This window comes from Bos taurus, chromosome 6, assembly GCF_002263795.3.
Source record: "Bos taurus isolate L1 Dominette 01449 registration number 42190680 breed Hereford chromosome 6, ARS-UCD2.0, whole genome shotgun sequence".
NCBI classification, from domain to species: Eukaryota; Metazoa; Chordata; class Mammalia; order Artiodactyla; family Bovidae; genus Bos; species Bos taurus.
This window is the reverse complement of record NC_037333.1, coordinates 90,400,187-90,417,907: the sequence shown is the minus strand read 5'-3', so window position 1 is coordinate 90,417,907 and position 17,721 is coordinate 90,400,187. Positions and strand designations below refer to the sequence as shown.

The window sequence follows — 17,721 nt, the reverse complement described above, 5'->3', positions numbered from 1 at the left end:
TATTAGGTACAGACACATTTATACTTGTTTTGTCTTTCTGATACATTGTCTCTTTTATCATTTTGAAGTCTCTCACTTTATCTCTCTTGGTGCTCTGTGCCTCAAAGTCTATTTTATCTGAGATTAAAATAGTCACTGCAGCGTGCGTACGTGCTAAGTCACTTCAGTCATGTCTGACTCTCTGCAATCCTGTGGACTGTAGCCCACCAGGCTCTTCTGTCCATGGAATTCTCCAGGCAAGAATCCTGGAGTGGGCTGCTATGCCCTCCTCCAGGGGATTGCCCTGACCCAGGGCTCAAACCCACGTCTCATATCTGCTGCACTGGCAGGTGGATTCTTTACCACTAGTGCCCCCTGGGAAGCCTTCACTCCAGTGTACTTACAGTTATTTGTCTTCATAGTGTGTCTTTCTATCAATACTTTCATTTACTTTCAGCTTATCTGGTTTTTATGTTTTAAGTGTTTCTTTTGCCAACAGCAGATAAATTAGGATCTTCCCTTTGTATCCATTTTGTCAATTCTGATTCTTTTAATTGGAACGTCTGTTTATTTTCTGTTTCTTCTAACAAGTTACTACCAATTTAAAACAATCTCCATTTGTTCAGCTTCACAGTTTCCATAGGTTGGAAGTCAAGGTACAGCTGCTGGTCTCCTTAAGAGTCTCATAGGCTGAAATTAAGATATCAGCAGGGCTGCGTTTCTCTCTGGAGGCTCTAGAGGGGGAATCTGTTTCCAGGCTCATTCAAGTAGTTGGCAGCATCTAGTTCCATGTGGTTGTGGGACTCATGTCCCGTTTCCTTTCTGACTGACACCTTGGGGGTTGTTCTTGGCTTCTAGAGGCCATTCACATGGCTCATGGCCTAATTCCACAGGCCTCAAAGCCAGCAACTGTGGTTGAAACTTTCTTACTCCTTTGACTCACTCTTAACTCATCTGCCTCACCTCTCTGACATTCTTCCGCTTTTAAGGGCACATGTGATTCCTTGGGCCCACTGGGATAATCTCTCTGAGGGTCAGCTGAATTGCTAAATTAATTTCATGTTCATTAATTTCATGTTCTTTAATTTCATGTTCATTAATTTCAAAGTTCTTTCACAGAAGTAGCTAAGTGAGTTCGATTGACTAACCAGGTACAGATATCTTAGGGGAATATCTTTAGAATCCTTCCTACCACTGAATATTTAGGCCAATTAACATTAATGTGATTATTCAAGTGTTTGGATCTAGCACTATTTTTTTATTAGTTATTTTTGTTCCTCTGTTTTCCCTTTCCAGTCTTATTTTGTATTTAGGTATTTTTAGTACTGGTTCTTTGGTGATAATCTCTGCATTATTTTTTTAATGAATTCTCTAAGGATTACAGTGTATACAACTAATTTTTTCATAGTCTACTTAGAATAAGTATTGTATCACTTATAAAATGTAGAATCTTTCAAAACCTATATCTCTTCTGCACACCTGAACTTTATGTTAGAGTTATGTATTTTATTCACATACATAGAAAGCCTCACTACACTATATTATCTTTTTGCTAAAATAATCATAAGTATTTTATTTTATTTTATTTTTTAACTTTACAATATTGTATTGGTTTTGCCATATATCGAAATGAATCCGCCACAGGTATACATGTGTTCCCCATCCTGAACCCTCCTCCCTCCTCCCTCCCCATACCATCCCTCTGGGTCATCCCATTGCACCAGCCCCAAGCATCCAGTATTGTGCATTGAACCTGGACTGGCGACTCGTTTCATATGTGATATTATACATATTTCAATGCCATTCTCCCAAATCATCCCACCCTCTCCCTCTCCCACAGAGTCCAAAAGACTGTTCTATAAATAATCTATAAATAATAAGTATTTTAAGCAGTTTATGCAAAGAAAGTAGTTTTCTATGTTTACCTAGCTACTGACTTTTAATGTTGTTCTTCCTTCTTTCATAAAGATTACAGTTTTAATTTCTGATATTATTTTCCTTCTGTCTGGAAAACCTCCTGTAATGATTTTTACTGAGCAGGTATGATAATGACAAACTCTTACTTTTCTTTCATTTGGGAATCACATTATTATTTTGCCTTCTTTCCTGAAATATATTTTCACTGGATATAGAGCACGAGTTGGTAGATTTTTAAAAAAGAATTTTTTTCTCTCAGTGCTATAAAGATAATTATTTCTCTGTCTTCTAGTCACTACAGTTTCTGGTGGAAAATTATCAGGTATTTGAATTGTTCCTCTGTATGAAGTGTTTCATTTTTCTCTAGCTGCTTTCACTATCTAATCTTTGTCTTTTGTGTTCATTAGCTTGACTATCTTATGTTTGGGCATAGTTCTCTTTGAGTGTATCCTTCTGAAATTTGCTGAGCTTCTTGAATCTGCAAACTGATCTCTGTTACCAAATTTGGCAAGTTTTGGTCATTATTTCTTCAAATATTTTTTCCTGCCATATCTTTCTTTTCTCTTTATGAAATTCCAGTGACTTATATGGTAGACCTTTGGGTAGGTTTTTTTTTTTTTTTTTTACAGGTTCCTGAGGCTTTTCACCTTCTTCAATCTTTTTTTCTGTTTTTCAGATTGAGTAATTTCTACTGATCTATCTTGCACTTCCTCACTACTCTGATAGCAGGGCTTGCCCTTTGGGCAAAGTCACAGTGGTGAAAAACAAACAAAACTGGAAACTTACTCCCACACGAAGGGTTGTATCTCCAAGTTTTGACTCTTGTCCTTCATCCTCAGTTGTTTTTTTTGTATTTTTTTCAAATGGTTTTGATTTGTTTATTTTGTTGATAGGTAGTAAACATGGGTTACAGCAGGTTTACATTGCCCTGGCACATCAGAAGTATCATTTAGCATATATATCAACAACGAGGTCAGAGAGTAAGATGAAGCCCTTACTTCATCTTTTTCTGTATAAGCAGCTTGAGCTATACATATGAATAGTTAACCCTTTGGGGGAAGTAGGACTTTGGCAATTACTGAGAATCTATTATGCTCAATTATTAACTTCCAGGTATCAAAATCTCCCCTGTCAGATGATTCAGAGGCTGATTTGCCTCCCGTGGAACACCAGCACTGAGTGGCCTGTCGATTCTGAACTGGGTAGGTCTGATTTCTCACACTTGGAGCTGTGTTACCCTTCATGGGAAATGTTTTGTGTTAATAGCTTGCTAAAGTTACAGATTCCCAGCCAAAATATTCTTCCATGTTTGGCTCTGTGGGAACTCCTGATAGACAAAGAATTGTACCACTTAAAAAAATAGAAGTAACATTTGTCTCTGGGATGAAATCCTTTTTCATAGAGTTTACATCTCTTGCTTTTAAACTAATCTGCTGTATTTTATTGGATACAGTAATGTGAATTTAGGGTGAGAAATGTTCCAGGAGGATACGGACTTATCTCTCTTATCAGTCATATGCCCTTTGGGCTTGTAAAACAAGAAAGAGCAAATGATTGCTAGATAATCCTTTTCCTAATAAAGAGGTATCAGCACTAAACCCAGTGATTGCTTTCCTTTTAAATAGAACTTTTTAATGCTAAAACTTCTCCCCCCCGAAATCAGACCTTTTGGGGGTGATACTTTTCTATGTGAGCTCACACACGTCATTCAAAATTGAGTATCTCATTAACTCTGTGAAATGTATTGGTAATAAAATCCCACATTCTCATAACTGTGTTGTTAGAATTAATCTTTCAACCTCCACAAAGTATTTTGAATGTCTGTGACACCAAATGTGAATTTACTGTGACGTGAACAAATTTTAAATTTTAATTTCTCATTTTTAGAGGTCCTTTCCAAGGCCCTAGTGGAAGTCATTACAATGCATTCATTATACATACTGTGTAAACTTCAAGCTCTCTTAAAACCTGGATCTGTTTTGTCAAAATTAGTCATTATTTATATAAAAGTGGATGTGCTACACATGATAGTTTTGGTGAGTAATTATCCTGAAGACTGTCTTTAAAATCTTGTTTTTGATACTCATGATTTTCTTAAACCACGTAATACCTACCAAGACTATCAATATATACAGGGTAAGAAGGCAAGAGAGGTAGAAATCAATTTCTAGCAGGAATTTATATGAACTATTGGGTGGCATATATCCCCCTTTGCTTTTAGATGCTGCTATGGTACCTGAGAGAACATTCTTGTGCAACAGAATTCTAGGAGCAGAGATTCATGGCTTTGAGCATTGACTTCTGAACTGCCTGCATTTTCTAAGAAAAGCCTTACAGCAGAAGAAAAGACATCATCCATGTGTTTCACAGGAAGATTGAATAACTGTTATCCCCTCACATTTCAAGTCCGTTGATGCTATTTCAAGATGTATCAAATGAAAGCATAGTGATAGGGTTCTTGTTATATGAATGTGTATTTACTATTAGTAGATTGTGTATTTAAAGTGAGTAAAAATAAAAGAGAAGCATTTAAAAGGTTTTGTTGTTTATGCATTGAATCTTGTTTGCTATCTATATAAATGTGTACATTTATTTGGAAGTGAGTTCAGTGGAGGTAGATGATCAAAACTAGGATCAATTGAAGAAAATGAAAAAAAAAAAAAAAAGATAAAAAAGATTTTGTTTCCTTTACCCAAACTTAATTATAAAACAAATTTAAAAATCTTGCTTGTTTCTATGCTTTAAGGAGAAAAGTAACTACTCTCTATGGATAGAAGTGTATCTTTGGTTTCTGTGATTATTGTTAATGTTTGATCAGTGTTATTATGGGAATTTTGGCCTCTGCTGATCTTCTAAGAACCACACTAAAGCAAATTTTGCAAAGAAACCATTATTTCTAATAACTTAGTGTGATTCTGGCATTGGACAGTCCTCTGTTTTGTAAGATTCTAGTGCTAATGTTCCTGTGTGTAGGAATGTGATTGAAATGAATGGTGAAGAAGAATTTCGTTAAGTTTATCTTGGAGCTGAGTACTGTGCTTCTCATTTGAAAAAAAACAGAGGTAACCATACAGAGTTTCAGGACTGAAACTTCGTTATACCAGTTGACTCAGGCTGATTACTCTTATCTGGCTCAGTGTCTATGAAACTCCCCAGTTGGAAATGCTTTAGGGAGGGAATGTCGACTGTGAGGACTTCTCTCTTGTCCCACTGATAGTTTGAAGGTGACATTAGACAGAACCTAGAGATGTTCCTCTCTCCTTGTTTCCTCAAATACTTAGGCCTTCCCCAAAACTTTTTATCAAGGTGCAAAATCATTTACCATCAGCACATACATCTTTTCTAGTGCTCTGGTCCAAACTTTTAGGTGGTAATGTTAAACCAGTTGGACTGCAGGTTTTTGGTTTCTGGGTTGTAAGTCATGCTCTGCATTTAGAGAATGGTTTTTAAGGGGACCAGAATTTGTGTGGACACTTTTTTTTTGCCTTAACCTATTAACAACATATTGTTTTTTTCCAAAAGGCATTGGCTAGAATGCCTCCCAAATTTAACTAGCACTTTTCTCTATTACTCTAAAGAGCTTAATATTGAAATTCTGACCTTAGACACTTGGGCTTCAAAAGAATAGGACATTTCAGAGGAGGCAAAATAAGAGGCTCCAATGTGGAGTCTATTGGTAGTTCAGCTAAAATTTGGTCTTGATTCTGAGGTTCTATCTTTAACCTCTGATCAAGTATTTGACTAGATTGTTATGGCTAACATGCTGAAGAAAATTTGTGTATAAGTACATTAAAATATTATTTTATTTTTACTTTTAAAAATATTGCCAAGAGACTCTACAGCATGGAAAGCAGATGATACTTAAAAAGCCAAGTGTTTCGCTAGTTTATTTCTATGTTATTTTAATTTATAGATCAGTGTGAAAATATCATCTCAGTGTCTAAGGATCTAAGATCAATAACCTTCTCATTTCTATATTTGCTTTTGGGCATTTTTTTGTTTATTAAAACATATTGTGAACTTCAGAGTTAAGGAACTAAAAATGATTTACTGTAAGTCCAGGTTGAGACTTGAGGATCTTATCTGGTTAGAACTTGCAGAACTACTTGAAAAAGAAGATTTTGCAAATTGGGGCCATAGATACTGAACCAAAATAATCCCTCTTTTCAGTTTGAGGTTACTTTTAACTTTTTCTCACCTACAAGGATATGATTAAGCCACTTACTAATAGAAAATATATGTATGTACTGGTGGGGGAAATGGGCTTGCTGTGTGTATGTATGTTTTAAAATTAATAAATATTATATCTTACTGAGCTCCATATATGGTTTTTGCTTGATTTTTATTTGCGACCATGAATAATGCATGCAGCACTGTATAGTTTTAACAGATAAGTTTGAAATAATCCATTAATTTTCTTTTCAAAATTTAGGAAATGGATAGCAAGTTAATTTTCTTGTACAGCCAGTGATACAAGCAGCCTGGCCCTGTCTTGTCCTTTACTTGTCTTGTAAAGACGACCTGGTAAAAACTGTGACAAACTCAATCTTAGAAGCTGGTTCTCTTGATTGAGAATACCTTGCTTGGTAAGAGAGAATGCCTTGCTTGGTTAGGATAGCTAACATCCTATAGAAATGGGGACACAGAAGATGTGTTTTCTCTTGTGACTCTCATCATTGGTTCCTTCACTTTAGTTTTGCTACAAGGCTGAATCTATAGTAAATTGTGTGTTACACTAGGTGGGAAAATGTACTTGACTTGTTTGCTAAGCCCTGCTTCCTATAACCGAACCATTGGCAGGAATTAGAGACCTCGGCATCACTGCTTTTCAGGTTTTAAGGCTGGTCCTAGAAAATTCGACTAAATGAATTTTTTCCCATTGTTTTGTGTTGTGTTTTAGCATTAGAAATGAACCCTTAACACTCCTCCATGTGAATGAAAAAGTATGTTCTCACATTATGTTTTAAAAGGTCTTATTTTCTCTCTTTGTAGCTTCAGACATGAAGTAACTCGAAAGTGTAATTACCATGTTGTTGTTTAGTCACTAAGTGGTCTCTGACTCTTTTGCCTCCCCGTGGGCTGTAGCCTTCCAGACTCCTCTGTCCATGGGACTTCCCAGACAAGAATACTGGAGTGGGTTGCCATTTCCTTCTCCAGGGGATCTTCTTGACCCAGGGATAGAACCCAAGTCTCCTGCATTAGCAAGCTAATTCTTTACCACTGAGCCACCAGAAAAGCTCATAATTATGATAAAGCTTATCTGTTTCTTAACATGTCTTTCTGAGAAGTACCTTACCACAAATCACTTGTCATCACTTGTAAGTAACTTGTGATTTAGAGCTTTGTGTTTGTAGATATTTTTGGATATTATTATTGTGGATATTTGTGATGTTATTATATACTGAGAAACTGAAAACAAAACAAAAACTCACCGACAAAATGTTGTTTTCCTTTGCTTTCAGTGAAATTTTATTTCCCTCCATTGCATAGCCTTATTTAATCCCTTCATGTTCTACTTTGGCGTGTAGGATCATCTCCTGTAGAAGTGAGGAAGGCTCTAGCCAAATTTTGGAAACTGTGTTATTGGTTAACATGAATTAAATGAGGAGTCAGGAAAGTGAAACCAAAATATTTCAATTCAGCATGTTTTCTTCTCCTTACATTAGGGAAGGATCTCCAATCTGTCAAGAGAACAGGTTTTTTTGTATCAGTTTATCTCCATTTAGCTATCTTCATGCTTCTAGAGCTTCTCCAGTGGCTCAGTGGTAAAGAATCCTCCTGTCAGTGCAAGAGACACAAGAGACACAGGTTTGATCCCTAGGTCAAGAGATCCCCTAGAAGAGGGAATGGTAACCCACTCCAGTATTCTTGTCTGGAGAATTCCACAGACAGAGGAACTTGGAGGGTTACAGTCCTTAGGGTTGTAAACAGTTGGACATGACTAAAGTGACTGAACACACACGCATGTGCCTCTAAATTTGGAAAACGACCTCCATTAACTGCTGCTTGAATTGAAAACAGTCCTTCTGTCCCACAACAATGTCTCCACTGGTTACTTCTCTCCTGAACCCCAAACTGTTTGGTGTTGTTTCAGGGGTTCTGACGAGGTCTGGTACTATAGTCCTTTATGTCTCAGCACAAGAAAGAATTCAGTGAGAGAAAAGTGGTAGATAAGTGATTTATTACAATAGGACGCTTCTGAGGCTTACAAGTGGGTGGGCAAGAAATGCTGCATACCGAGAACTTACTGGGCTACAATTTTACAGTCAAAGGAAAAGTGGGGAGGGGGAGAAGAACTTCCTTGTCTCTCTTGACTAGACTCTGTGCTTCTATCATCAGTTCCTTCTCCAGGTTGAGCAGGGGAATTTTCTTGTCCCTACGTGGTTCATCTAGGTCCACAAATTATTGTTGTTTCTTATGTGTGCAGAGAGCATGTCCTAGGGATCATTAACTTACTGAGTTTATTGGGCAAGTGGTGGGCCTCATGCCACCCTTGTTTTATTGCTTTGGGGCATGTCTCGTGCTTCTGTTACATGGTTTTGTTGCTAAGAAAGCCTGCTTGGTTTTATGGTTAGGCAAACTTGCTTTCTTGAGCTATCATTAACTTACAGGGATTTTCCATATTTTTCCTACTTACACTCCCCTAGTAAGATTAACTAATCACTTACATTGTCCCTTTACTCTGTCCCTGTCAAACCTACAATTAGTCTCCTTCCTTTGATGATCAGTCCATTTGCTTACACACATACCTACCTGTCTGTCTCCTCCGCTATATATTTTTCAAATAGAAAAGCTGTTTGTTGAGTTACTTCTAGACCCTCCGGGAGAGTCAGGGCCAGATTCTGAAAGCACACAGACGGGCGAGGTCAATACCCAGAGTTGCCGCCGCCGCCAAAATGTCTGTGTCTTTAAAGATTGCGAACCACATCTTTTTTATAACCTCTTTCTGTTCCAAACCATCTAGCTCTGTGATTTTTATCTGACAATAGGAATAGAAGCCCTATGAAGGTAGGAATGTTAGTCATGGTTTACAGGCAAAGTATAGGCTTCAAAAGCTTAAGAAATTTATCATGTCACTCAATTAATAAATGATAGAACTGTGGGTGTTTGTTGAGAAGACTCTTGAGAGTCCCTTGGACTGCAAGGAGTTCAAACCAGTCAATCCTTAAGGAAATCAACCCTAATAGTCATTGGAAGGACTGATGCTGAAGCTGAAGCTCCAATACTTTGGCCACCTGATGTGAAGAACCAACTCATTGGAAAAGACCCTGATGCTGGGAAAGATTGAGGGCAGGAGGAGAAGGGGGTGACAGAGGATGAGATGGTTGGATGGCATCACCAACTCTGAGGACATGAGTTTGAGCAAACTCTGGGAGATAGTGGACAGGGAAGTCTGGCTTGCTGCAGTTCATGGAGTTGTAAAGAATTGGACATGACTGAGCGACTGAACAACAACATGATTACTTAGATCTGGAATCAATAAAAAAAAATATATATGTATTTTGTTTAGATAATATGAACTTTTGGAGCTTAGACTCCTGGAGCTACAAGTAACCTCATCCATTTACAGAGGAGGAAGCATGTTTCTCCAGCCGTAAACAAAACTTCACATTAATTAAATTAGATTTGGATACTGCTCACCTTGAATCAAACATTGTAGCCAGGGGAATGGTGTGCACTGCTTGGCTTGGGTCTCTGTTAAATTTCTTTGAATTAATGAAAGAGCAAAAGGAAACGGGATTATACTGATGGGTCTAGGTTAATGACCACCTGGCTTCCACCCAGCTGGAGGCAAACAAGGAATGGATGCTGGAGAAACAGTCGCAGTGCTCACCAGGGATATTTTGAAAATGCAAAAGGTATGCTTCCTCTTAGATTTTGATCGATTCTGACATATTGTCCTCCAGAAATGCCGTGCCAATTTACATTCCCAGCAACAGTGTATAAGAACGTACCTCCCTACAACTGGACCATATTAGAAAATACTACTAATAGTTTCCATGGGGCTTCTCTGGTGGTCCAGTGGTTAAGAATCTGCCTGCTGATGCAAGTGCCTAGAATGTGAACTCAAGTGGGCCTTAGTACGCATCACTATGAACAAAGCTAGTGGAGGTGATGGAATTCCTGTTGAACTATTTCAAATCCTAAAAGGTGATGCTGTGAAAGTGCTGCACTCAATATGCTGGCAAATTTGGAAAACTCAGCAGTGGCCACAGGACTGGAAAAGGTCAGTTTTCATTCCAATCCCAAAGAAAGGCAGAATGCTCAAACTACCACACAACTGCACTCATCTCACACTCTAGTAAAGTAATCCTGAAAATTCTCCAAGCCAGGCTTCAACAATATGTGAACCATGAACTTCCAGATGTTCAAGCTGGATTTAGAAAAGGCAGAGGAACCAGAGATCAAATTGCCAACATCTGCTGGATCATTGAAAAAGCAAGAGAGTTCCAGAAAAACATCTATTTCTGCTTTATTGACTATGCCAAAGCCTTTGACTGTGTGGATAACAACAAACTGGAAAATTCTGAAAGAGATGGGAATACCAGACCGCCTGACCTGCCTCTTGAGAAATCTGTATGCAGGTCAGGAAGCAACAGTTAGAACCAGACATGGAACAACAGTTCCAAATCGGGAAAGGAGTCCGTCAAGGCTGTATATTGTCACCCTGCTTATTTAACTTACATGCAGAGTACATCATGAGAAACGCTGGGCTGGAGGAAGCACAAGCTGGAATCAAGATTGCCGGGAGAAATATCAATAACCTCAGATATGCAGATGACACCACCCTTATGTCAGAAAGTGAAGAAGAACTGAAGAGCCTCTTGATGAAAGTGAAAGAGGAGAGTGAAAAAGTTGGCTTAAAGCTCAACATTCAGAAAACTAAGATCATGGCATCCAATTGCATCACTTCATGGCGAATAGATGGGGAAACAGTGGAAACAGTGGCTGACTTTGTTTTCTTGGGCTCCAAAATCACCGCAGATGGTGACTGCAGTCATGAAACTAAAAGATCCTTACTCCTTGGAAGGAAAGTTATGACCAACCTAGACAGTGTATTAAAAAGCAGAGACATTACTTTGCCAACAAAGATCCGTCTAGTCAAAGCTATGGTTTTTCCAATAGTCATGTATGGATGTGAGAGTTGGATTATAAGGAAAGCTGAGCACCAAAAAATTGATGCTTTTGAACTGTGGTGTTGGAGAAGACTTTTCAGAGTCCCTTGGACTGCAAGGAGATCCAACCAGTCCATCCTAAAGGAGATCAGTCCTGAGTGTTCATTGGAAGGACTGATGTTGAAGCTGAAACTCCAATAGTTTGGCCACATCGTGCGAAGAACTGACTCATTTGAAAAGACCCTGATGCTGGGAAAGATTGAAGGCAGGAGAAGGGGATGACAGAAGATGAGATGGTTGGATGGCATCACCAAGTCAATGGGCATGAGTTTGGGTAAGCTCCGGGAATTGGTGATGGACACGAGGCCTGGCGTGCTGCAGTCCATGGGGTCGCAAAGAGTTGGACATGACTGAATGACTGGACTGGACTGAACTGGGAAGATCCCACATGCATTGGAGCAGCTAAGCCCATGCACCACAACTACTGAGCCTGTGCTCTAGAGCCCATGTGCCCAGAGCTTGTGCTCCGCAAGAAGACAAGCCACTACAATGAGAAGCCCATGCTTCACAGTGAAGAGTAGCCCCTACTCGCTGCAACTAGAGAAAGCCCTCACTCTATACGAATACCCAGCACAGACAAAAATAAAAATAAATGAGTAAATCTTAGAAAAATTTACCATGGGGACCAAACTGGGTGAAAGTTCAGTTCAGTTCAGTCGCTCAGTCGTGTCCGACTCTTCGTGACCCCAAGGACCACAGCACGCCAGGCCTCCCTGTCCATCACCAGCTCCCGGGGTCTACTCAAACTCATGACCATTTAGTTGATGATGCCATCCAACCATCTCATACTCTGTTGTCCCCTTCTCCTCCTGCCTTCAATCTTTCCCAGAATCAGGGTCTTTTCAAATGAGTCAGCTCTTCGCATCACGTGGCCAAAGTATTGAAGTTACTATGCTTTAGTTAATGAAAGATATTAAAGGTCTTAAGAAAAACTGAAGCAGATTTCAGCTCTACTATTGGAGATTTTCCTTTGTAGGTATGTTTCCCACCTCCTGAAAACAAAGGCAAACACCAGATTCAGATAACATAGTTTGGTACAAAGTATATTGTAGATCAAAAATTATTTTAAACTGGGAAATACAATGCAGCCTGGAGAATGTATTTTTTTAATTAATTTTTTTATTGAAGGATAATTGATTTACAGAATTTTGTTGTTTTCTGTCAAACCTCAACATGAATCAGTCATTGGTATACATATATCCCTTCCCTTTTGAAACTTCCTCCCACCTCCCTCCCCATCTTACCCCTCTAGGTTGATAAAGAGCCCCTGTTTGAGTTTCCTGAGCCATATAGCAAATTCCTGTTGGCTATCTATTTTACATATGGTAATGTAAGTTTCCATGTTACTCTTTCCATACATTTCACCCTCTCCTCCCCTCTCCCATGTTCCTAAGTCTATTCTCTATGTCTGTTTCTCCATTTCTGCCCTGTAAATAAATTCTTCAGAACCATTTTTCTAGATTCTGTATATGTATGTTAGAATATGATATGTATCTTTCTCTCTCTGACTCACTTCACTCTGTATAATAGGTTCTAGGTTCATCCACCTCATCAGAACTGACTCAAATGCATTTATCTTTATGGCTGAGTAATACTCCATTGTGTATATGTACCACAACTTCTTTATCCATTCATCTGTCGATGGGCATCTAGGTTGCTTCCATGTTCTAGCTGTTGTACATAGTGTTGCAATGAACAATGGGATACATGTGTCTTTCAACCCTGGTTTCTTCAGGTTTCCTTCTATGCCTAGAAGTGGGATTGCTGGGTCATATGGTGTTTTTATTCCTAGTTTTTAAGGAATCTCCATACCATCTTCCATAGTGGTTGTATCAATTTACATTCCCACCAACGGTGCAAGAGCATTCCCTTCTCTCCACACCCTCTCCAGCATTTGTTGTTTGTAGACTTTTTGATGATGGCGATTCTGACCAGTGTGAGGTGATATCTCATTGTGGTTTTGACTTGCATTTCTCTAATAATGAGTGATGTTGAGCATCTTTTCATGTGTTTTTAGCCATCTGTATGTCTTCTTTGGAGAAATGTCTGTTTAGGTCTTTCCCCCACTTTTTGATTGGGTTGTTTGTTTTTCTGGTATTGAGTTGTATGAGCTGCTTGTATATTTTGGAAGTTAATCCTTTGTCAGTTGTTTCATTTGCTCTTATTTTCTCCCATTCTGAGGGTTGTCACCTTGCTTATAGTTTCCTTGCTTATGGTTGCTTATCGTGCAAAAGCTTTTAAGTTTAATCAGGTCCCACTTGTTTACTTTTGTTTTTATTTCTGTTACTCTAGGAGGTGGGTCATAGAGGATCTTGCTTTGATTTATGTCATCATGTGTTCTGCCTATGTTTAATTATACTTGTCATCCCAGGTAAGGTGGTCAGATCTCAGATCCCCTTTCTTCTGTTGAGTCTTGGGAGAAAATAAGTTAATGAGAGAGAGGCATTTTTCCCTTTTAGGGTAGAGGAATGAAGAAGTCAGTGCTGCCTGGATGGCTGGAAGTTATTTAAGGAGAGTTATGAAAGTTCTGAGCTCGGGAGTTTTTGTAGTTGACATTACATCCACTTCGCTATGGTGACCCCTACTCCTTTGGCTCCGCCCATGGCTGCCCAGTGCTGCCAAGCATGATCCAGGAGGTGGCAGTAAAACCCCGTTCACTGTAAGCGATTTTCGTCCTAAGGGGAAAAGTGCTAAAACCTGTGATGAGTTTCACTTGAGGGGTATTATCTACCCTTTTGTCCATGCCATAAATGGTCTTCTTTCCCCATTTTTAAGGGCCCAGTGTTGAGGATTGCTTAATCTATTTGATTTGGCAAACAGAGAAGACGGCAGCAGAGAATGAGACAAGTAGATAGCATCACTGACTAAATGGACATGAACCTGAGCAAACTCCAGGAGATAGTGGAGGACAGGAAGCCTGGTGTGCTTCAGTCCATGGGGTTGCAAAGAGTCGGACACGACTTAGCATCTGAGCACGAGGGGCTCTAAGAAGCATAGAGGGAGCCGAAGAGACCCAAGGTATGTGGACTTTGTCTCTGATTGGATCAGGTTCTCCCCTAAGGTCAGCAAGTTGCTGGTGATTCAGAGGTCAGTGAGGCAGAAGCAGGGGCTGGAGGAGAGCTCTGCTGGTGGGAGCATTCCTGTGGGGAGGAGGAGCTGTGGATTTCACTGAGAAGCCTGAGTAAAAGAAAAGAATTTGGAAAATTATGAAAGTAAATTTGCCTCACAATGATGAAAGGTGAGCAGAAGGGTAAAGGCAGAGTGGCAGGAGGCGGATCAGCCCACTTCGAAGAATGCTAATCCCAAAAGAGTGCTGAACATCTTTGGAATGAATTGGAAATACAGTTTCCAAGTGTGATTTACAAGTAGCCAAATGTAAGCTGATGCTCACAATGAATGAAAATTGGAGGATTAGTCTGCACTGGCACTGGTAAGGATGTGGAGAAAAGGGAGCCCTTGTAAACTGCTGTTGGAAATGTAAATTGGTGCAGCCGCTACAGAAAACAGTATGGAGGTTTCTCAAAAATCTAAAAATAGAACTACCATACACTGGCAATTCCACTCTTGGGTATGTATCTGGGGAGAAAAAGCAAACCAAAAACATGAAAAAAATACATGCGCCTTAATGTTCATAGCAGCATTATTTACAGTTGCCAAAATATGAAAGCAGCCTAAGTGTCCATCAACAGATGAAGAATAAAGAAGATGTGGTACATATGTACGTGCTAGGTCGCTTCCTCATGTCTGACTCTTTGCGACCCTGTGGACTGTAGCCCACCAGGCTCCTCTGTCCATGGATTCTCCAGGCAGGAATACTGGAGTGCATTGCTGTGCCTCCTCCAGGGGATCTTCCCGACCCAGGGGTTGAACCTGCATCTAAGTCCACCTGCATTGGCAGAGGAGTTCTTTACCACTAGCACCAGCTGGGAAGCCCCCAGTACATATATATTCAGCCCCTCAAAAAAGAATGAAATTTTACCATTTGTAGCAACACTGTTGAACTTGGAGGGCATTATGTGAAGTGAAGTAAGTCAAACAGAGAAAGAAAACTACTGTATTATATCACTACTACTACTACTACTAAGTCGCTTCAGTCGTGTCTGACTCTGTGCGACCCCATAGACAGCAGCCCACCAGGCTCCCCCATCCCTGGGATTCTCCAGGCAAGAATACTGGAGTGGGTTGCCATTTCCTTCTCCAATATTATATCACTAACATGTGGAATTTCACTAACATGTAGAATTTTAAAAAGACAACAAACCAGTGACTATAACAAAAAGATTCACAGATATAGAGAATAAACTAATGGTTACCAGTGGGGAGAGGGAAGGGAGGAAAGGTTATATAGGCATAGGGAGTAGGAGGTACAAGCTATTAGGTATAAAATAAGCTACAAGGATACATTGTACAACATGGGGAATAGAACCAATTTTTTTTTTAATGTATTTATTTATTTTTTGGCTGCTCTGGGTCTTTGTTACTGCATGCCCGCTTTCTCTAGCTGTGGTGAGAGGGGCTTTGCTTGTTGCAGAGCCTGGGTTCTAGGGTGCTCAGACTCAGTAGTTGTGGCTCATGGGCTTAGTTGCTCTGCAGTATGTGGAATCTTCCTGGAGCAGGGATCAAACTCGTGTGCCCTTTAGCACCAAGCAGATTCTTTTTTTTTTTTTTAAATTATGGCTGCATAGGGTGTCAGTTGCGGCACGCAGGATCTTCATTGCATCATGCAGGATCTTTGCTCCATGGCATGTGGGATCTTAGTTCCCTGACCAGGGATTGACCTTGTGTCCCCTAAATTGCAGGGTGGATTCTTAACCACTGGACCACCAGGGAAGTCCCAGCAAGCAGATTTTTAACCACTGAAACACCAAGGAAGTCCTAGCCAATATTTTATAACTATGGAGTATAACTGATCACTTCATGGGAATTAGATGGGGAAACAGTGGAAACAGTGTCAGACTTTATTTTTTTGGGGCTCCAAAATCACTTCAGATGGTGATTGCAGCCATGAAATTAAAAGACGCTTACTTCTTGAAAGGAAAGTTATGACCAACCTAGATAGCATATTGAAAAGCAGAGACATTACTTTGCCAACAAAGGTCTGTCTAGTCAAGGCTATGGTTTTTCTAGTGGTCATGTATGGATGTGAGAGTTGGACTGTGAAGAAAGCTCAGCACTGAAGAATTGATGCTTTTGAACTGTGGTGTTGGAGAAGACTCTTGAGAGTCCCTTGGACTGCAAGGAGATCCAACCAATCCATTCTAAAGGAGATCTGGAAGGACTGATGCTAAAGCTGAAACTCTAATACTTTGGCCACCTCATGCGAAGAGTTGACTCATTGGAAAAGACTCTGATGCTGGGAGGGATTGGGGGCAGGAGGAGAAGGGGACAACAGAGGATGAGATGGCTGGATGGCATCACCGACTCGATGGACATGAGTTTGGATGAACTCCGGGAGTTGGTGATGGACAGGGAGGTCTGGCGTGCTGCGATTCATGGGGTCGCAAAGAGTCGGACACGACTGAGCGACTGAACTGAACTGAACCGATAACCTTTAAAATTGTGAATCACTGTATTATACATCTGTAACTTATATAATATTGTACATCAACTATACTTCAATTTTTAAGAAAGTACCTAAGCATTGTAACCCTTGTTTTCTTTAGAGTTGGAAGCAGCTCTCTCTAGATTATGCAGCTCTCCTGAAAGTTTGTAATTACTGCTATCAAAATTGGATATCTCCTGTTATGGGCTGAGCTCATCCCCTTCAAATTCCTATGTTGAAGCCTTGTCCACTGGATTTCAGAATGTGATATATTTGGAGACAGTACCTTAAAAAGGTGATGGAAGTTAAAATGAGGCCATTATGGTGGGTCCAAATCCAATTTGATTGATGTCCTTACTAAGAGAGTATGTGGATACACAAGAGAGACAGCAGAGGCACACAGGCGCAGGGAAAAGGCCATGTGAGAAGGCAGCTAGTGTGTGACCATCTGCAAACCAAGGAGAGAGTCCTTTGAGCGAACCCATCCTGCTGACGCCTTGATCCTGGACCATCAGCCTCTAGAACTCAGAGAAAATAAGTCTCTATTATTTAAGCCACCCAGCCTTTATAAAGGCAACGCAAGCAAGCTAGTACACTTCTTCAAATAATTTTTGAAATGCCATAAGGTAACATTTACAAAAGAAGTTGGCTCTTAGTTTTTCATTTTAAATCAGTAATTTAGCTAATCCCAGTGTTGGAATGTGCCACAGCCCAATCACTCAGACCCAAACTTCCTTCCTGGTTTGAATGTCCCTTGCTGACACCTGCTGCCCACAAATCCCCAGAACACACCCCCCACCCGTGATGAAACCATGTATGAGAGTGCTGCCGCCTTCTGACTTCCCTAAAGTAGTTGCTTTTATTTTCCAGAGAAGGAGTAAGTTCTGTGCAGAGAAGAAGTTCTGGATAGAAGGGCCCCCTTCCTAAAACCGTGTGATACTTTGTCACATTGATCCCAAAGCAGCTCTGCTCTTTTCAGAGGTTCCTAAAGGCTTCTTTCTTTCTTTTTTTTTTTTTTGGCCTTGGCTCTGCATTATTGACCTCAGAGCAGCACCCTTTGGATGCAGTTAAAAAACCAAACATACACAATGAGATTGGAACTGGATT

General features: G+C 40.0%; 1 protein-coding gene across 3 annotated transcripts in view; it reads left to right on the top strand.

Moving 5' to 3' along the window:
- The window catches only part of CDKL2 (cyclin dependent kinase like 2), a 46,049-nt gene extending 39,830 nt beyond the window's left edge, over positions 1–6,219 (top strand). For 2 of the 3 annotated variants that reach the window (XR_234993.4, NR_198862.1), the window contains 3 exons: positions 3,010–3,098; positions 3,784–3,932; positions 4,118–6,219. Coding sequence is in view for 1 of the 3 variants with exons in the window: in NM_001434815.1 (NP_001421744.1) it covers positions 3,010–3,075 (66 nt within the window). In the remaining 2 variants the exon portion in view is untranslated. The remainder of the gene's footprint in view (positions 1–3,009; positions 3,099–3,783; positions 3,933–4,117) is intronic. The other variant, NM_001434815.1, reaches the window with a different exon arrangement.
- Positions 6,220–17,721: the final 11,502 nt, after the last annotated feature.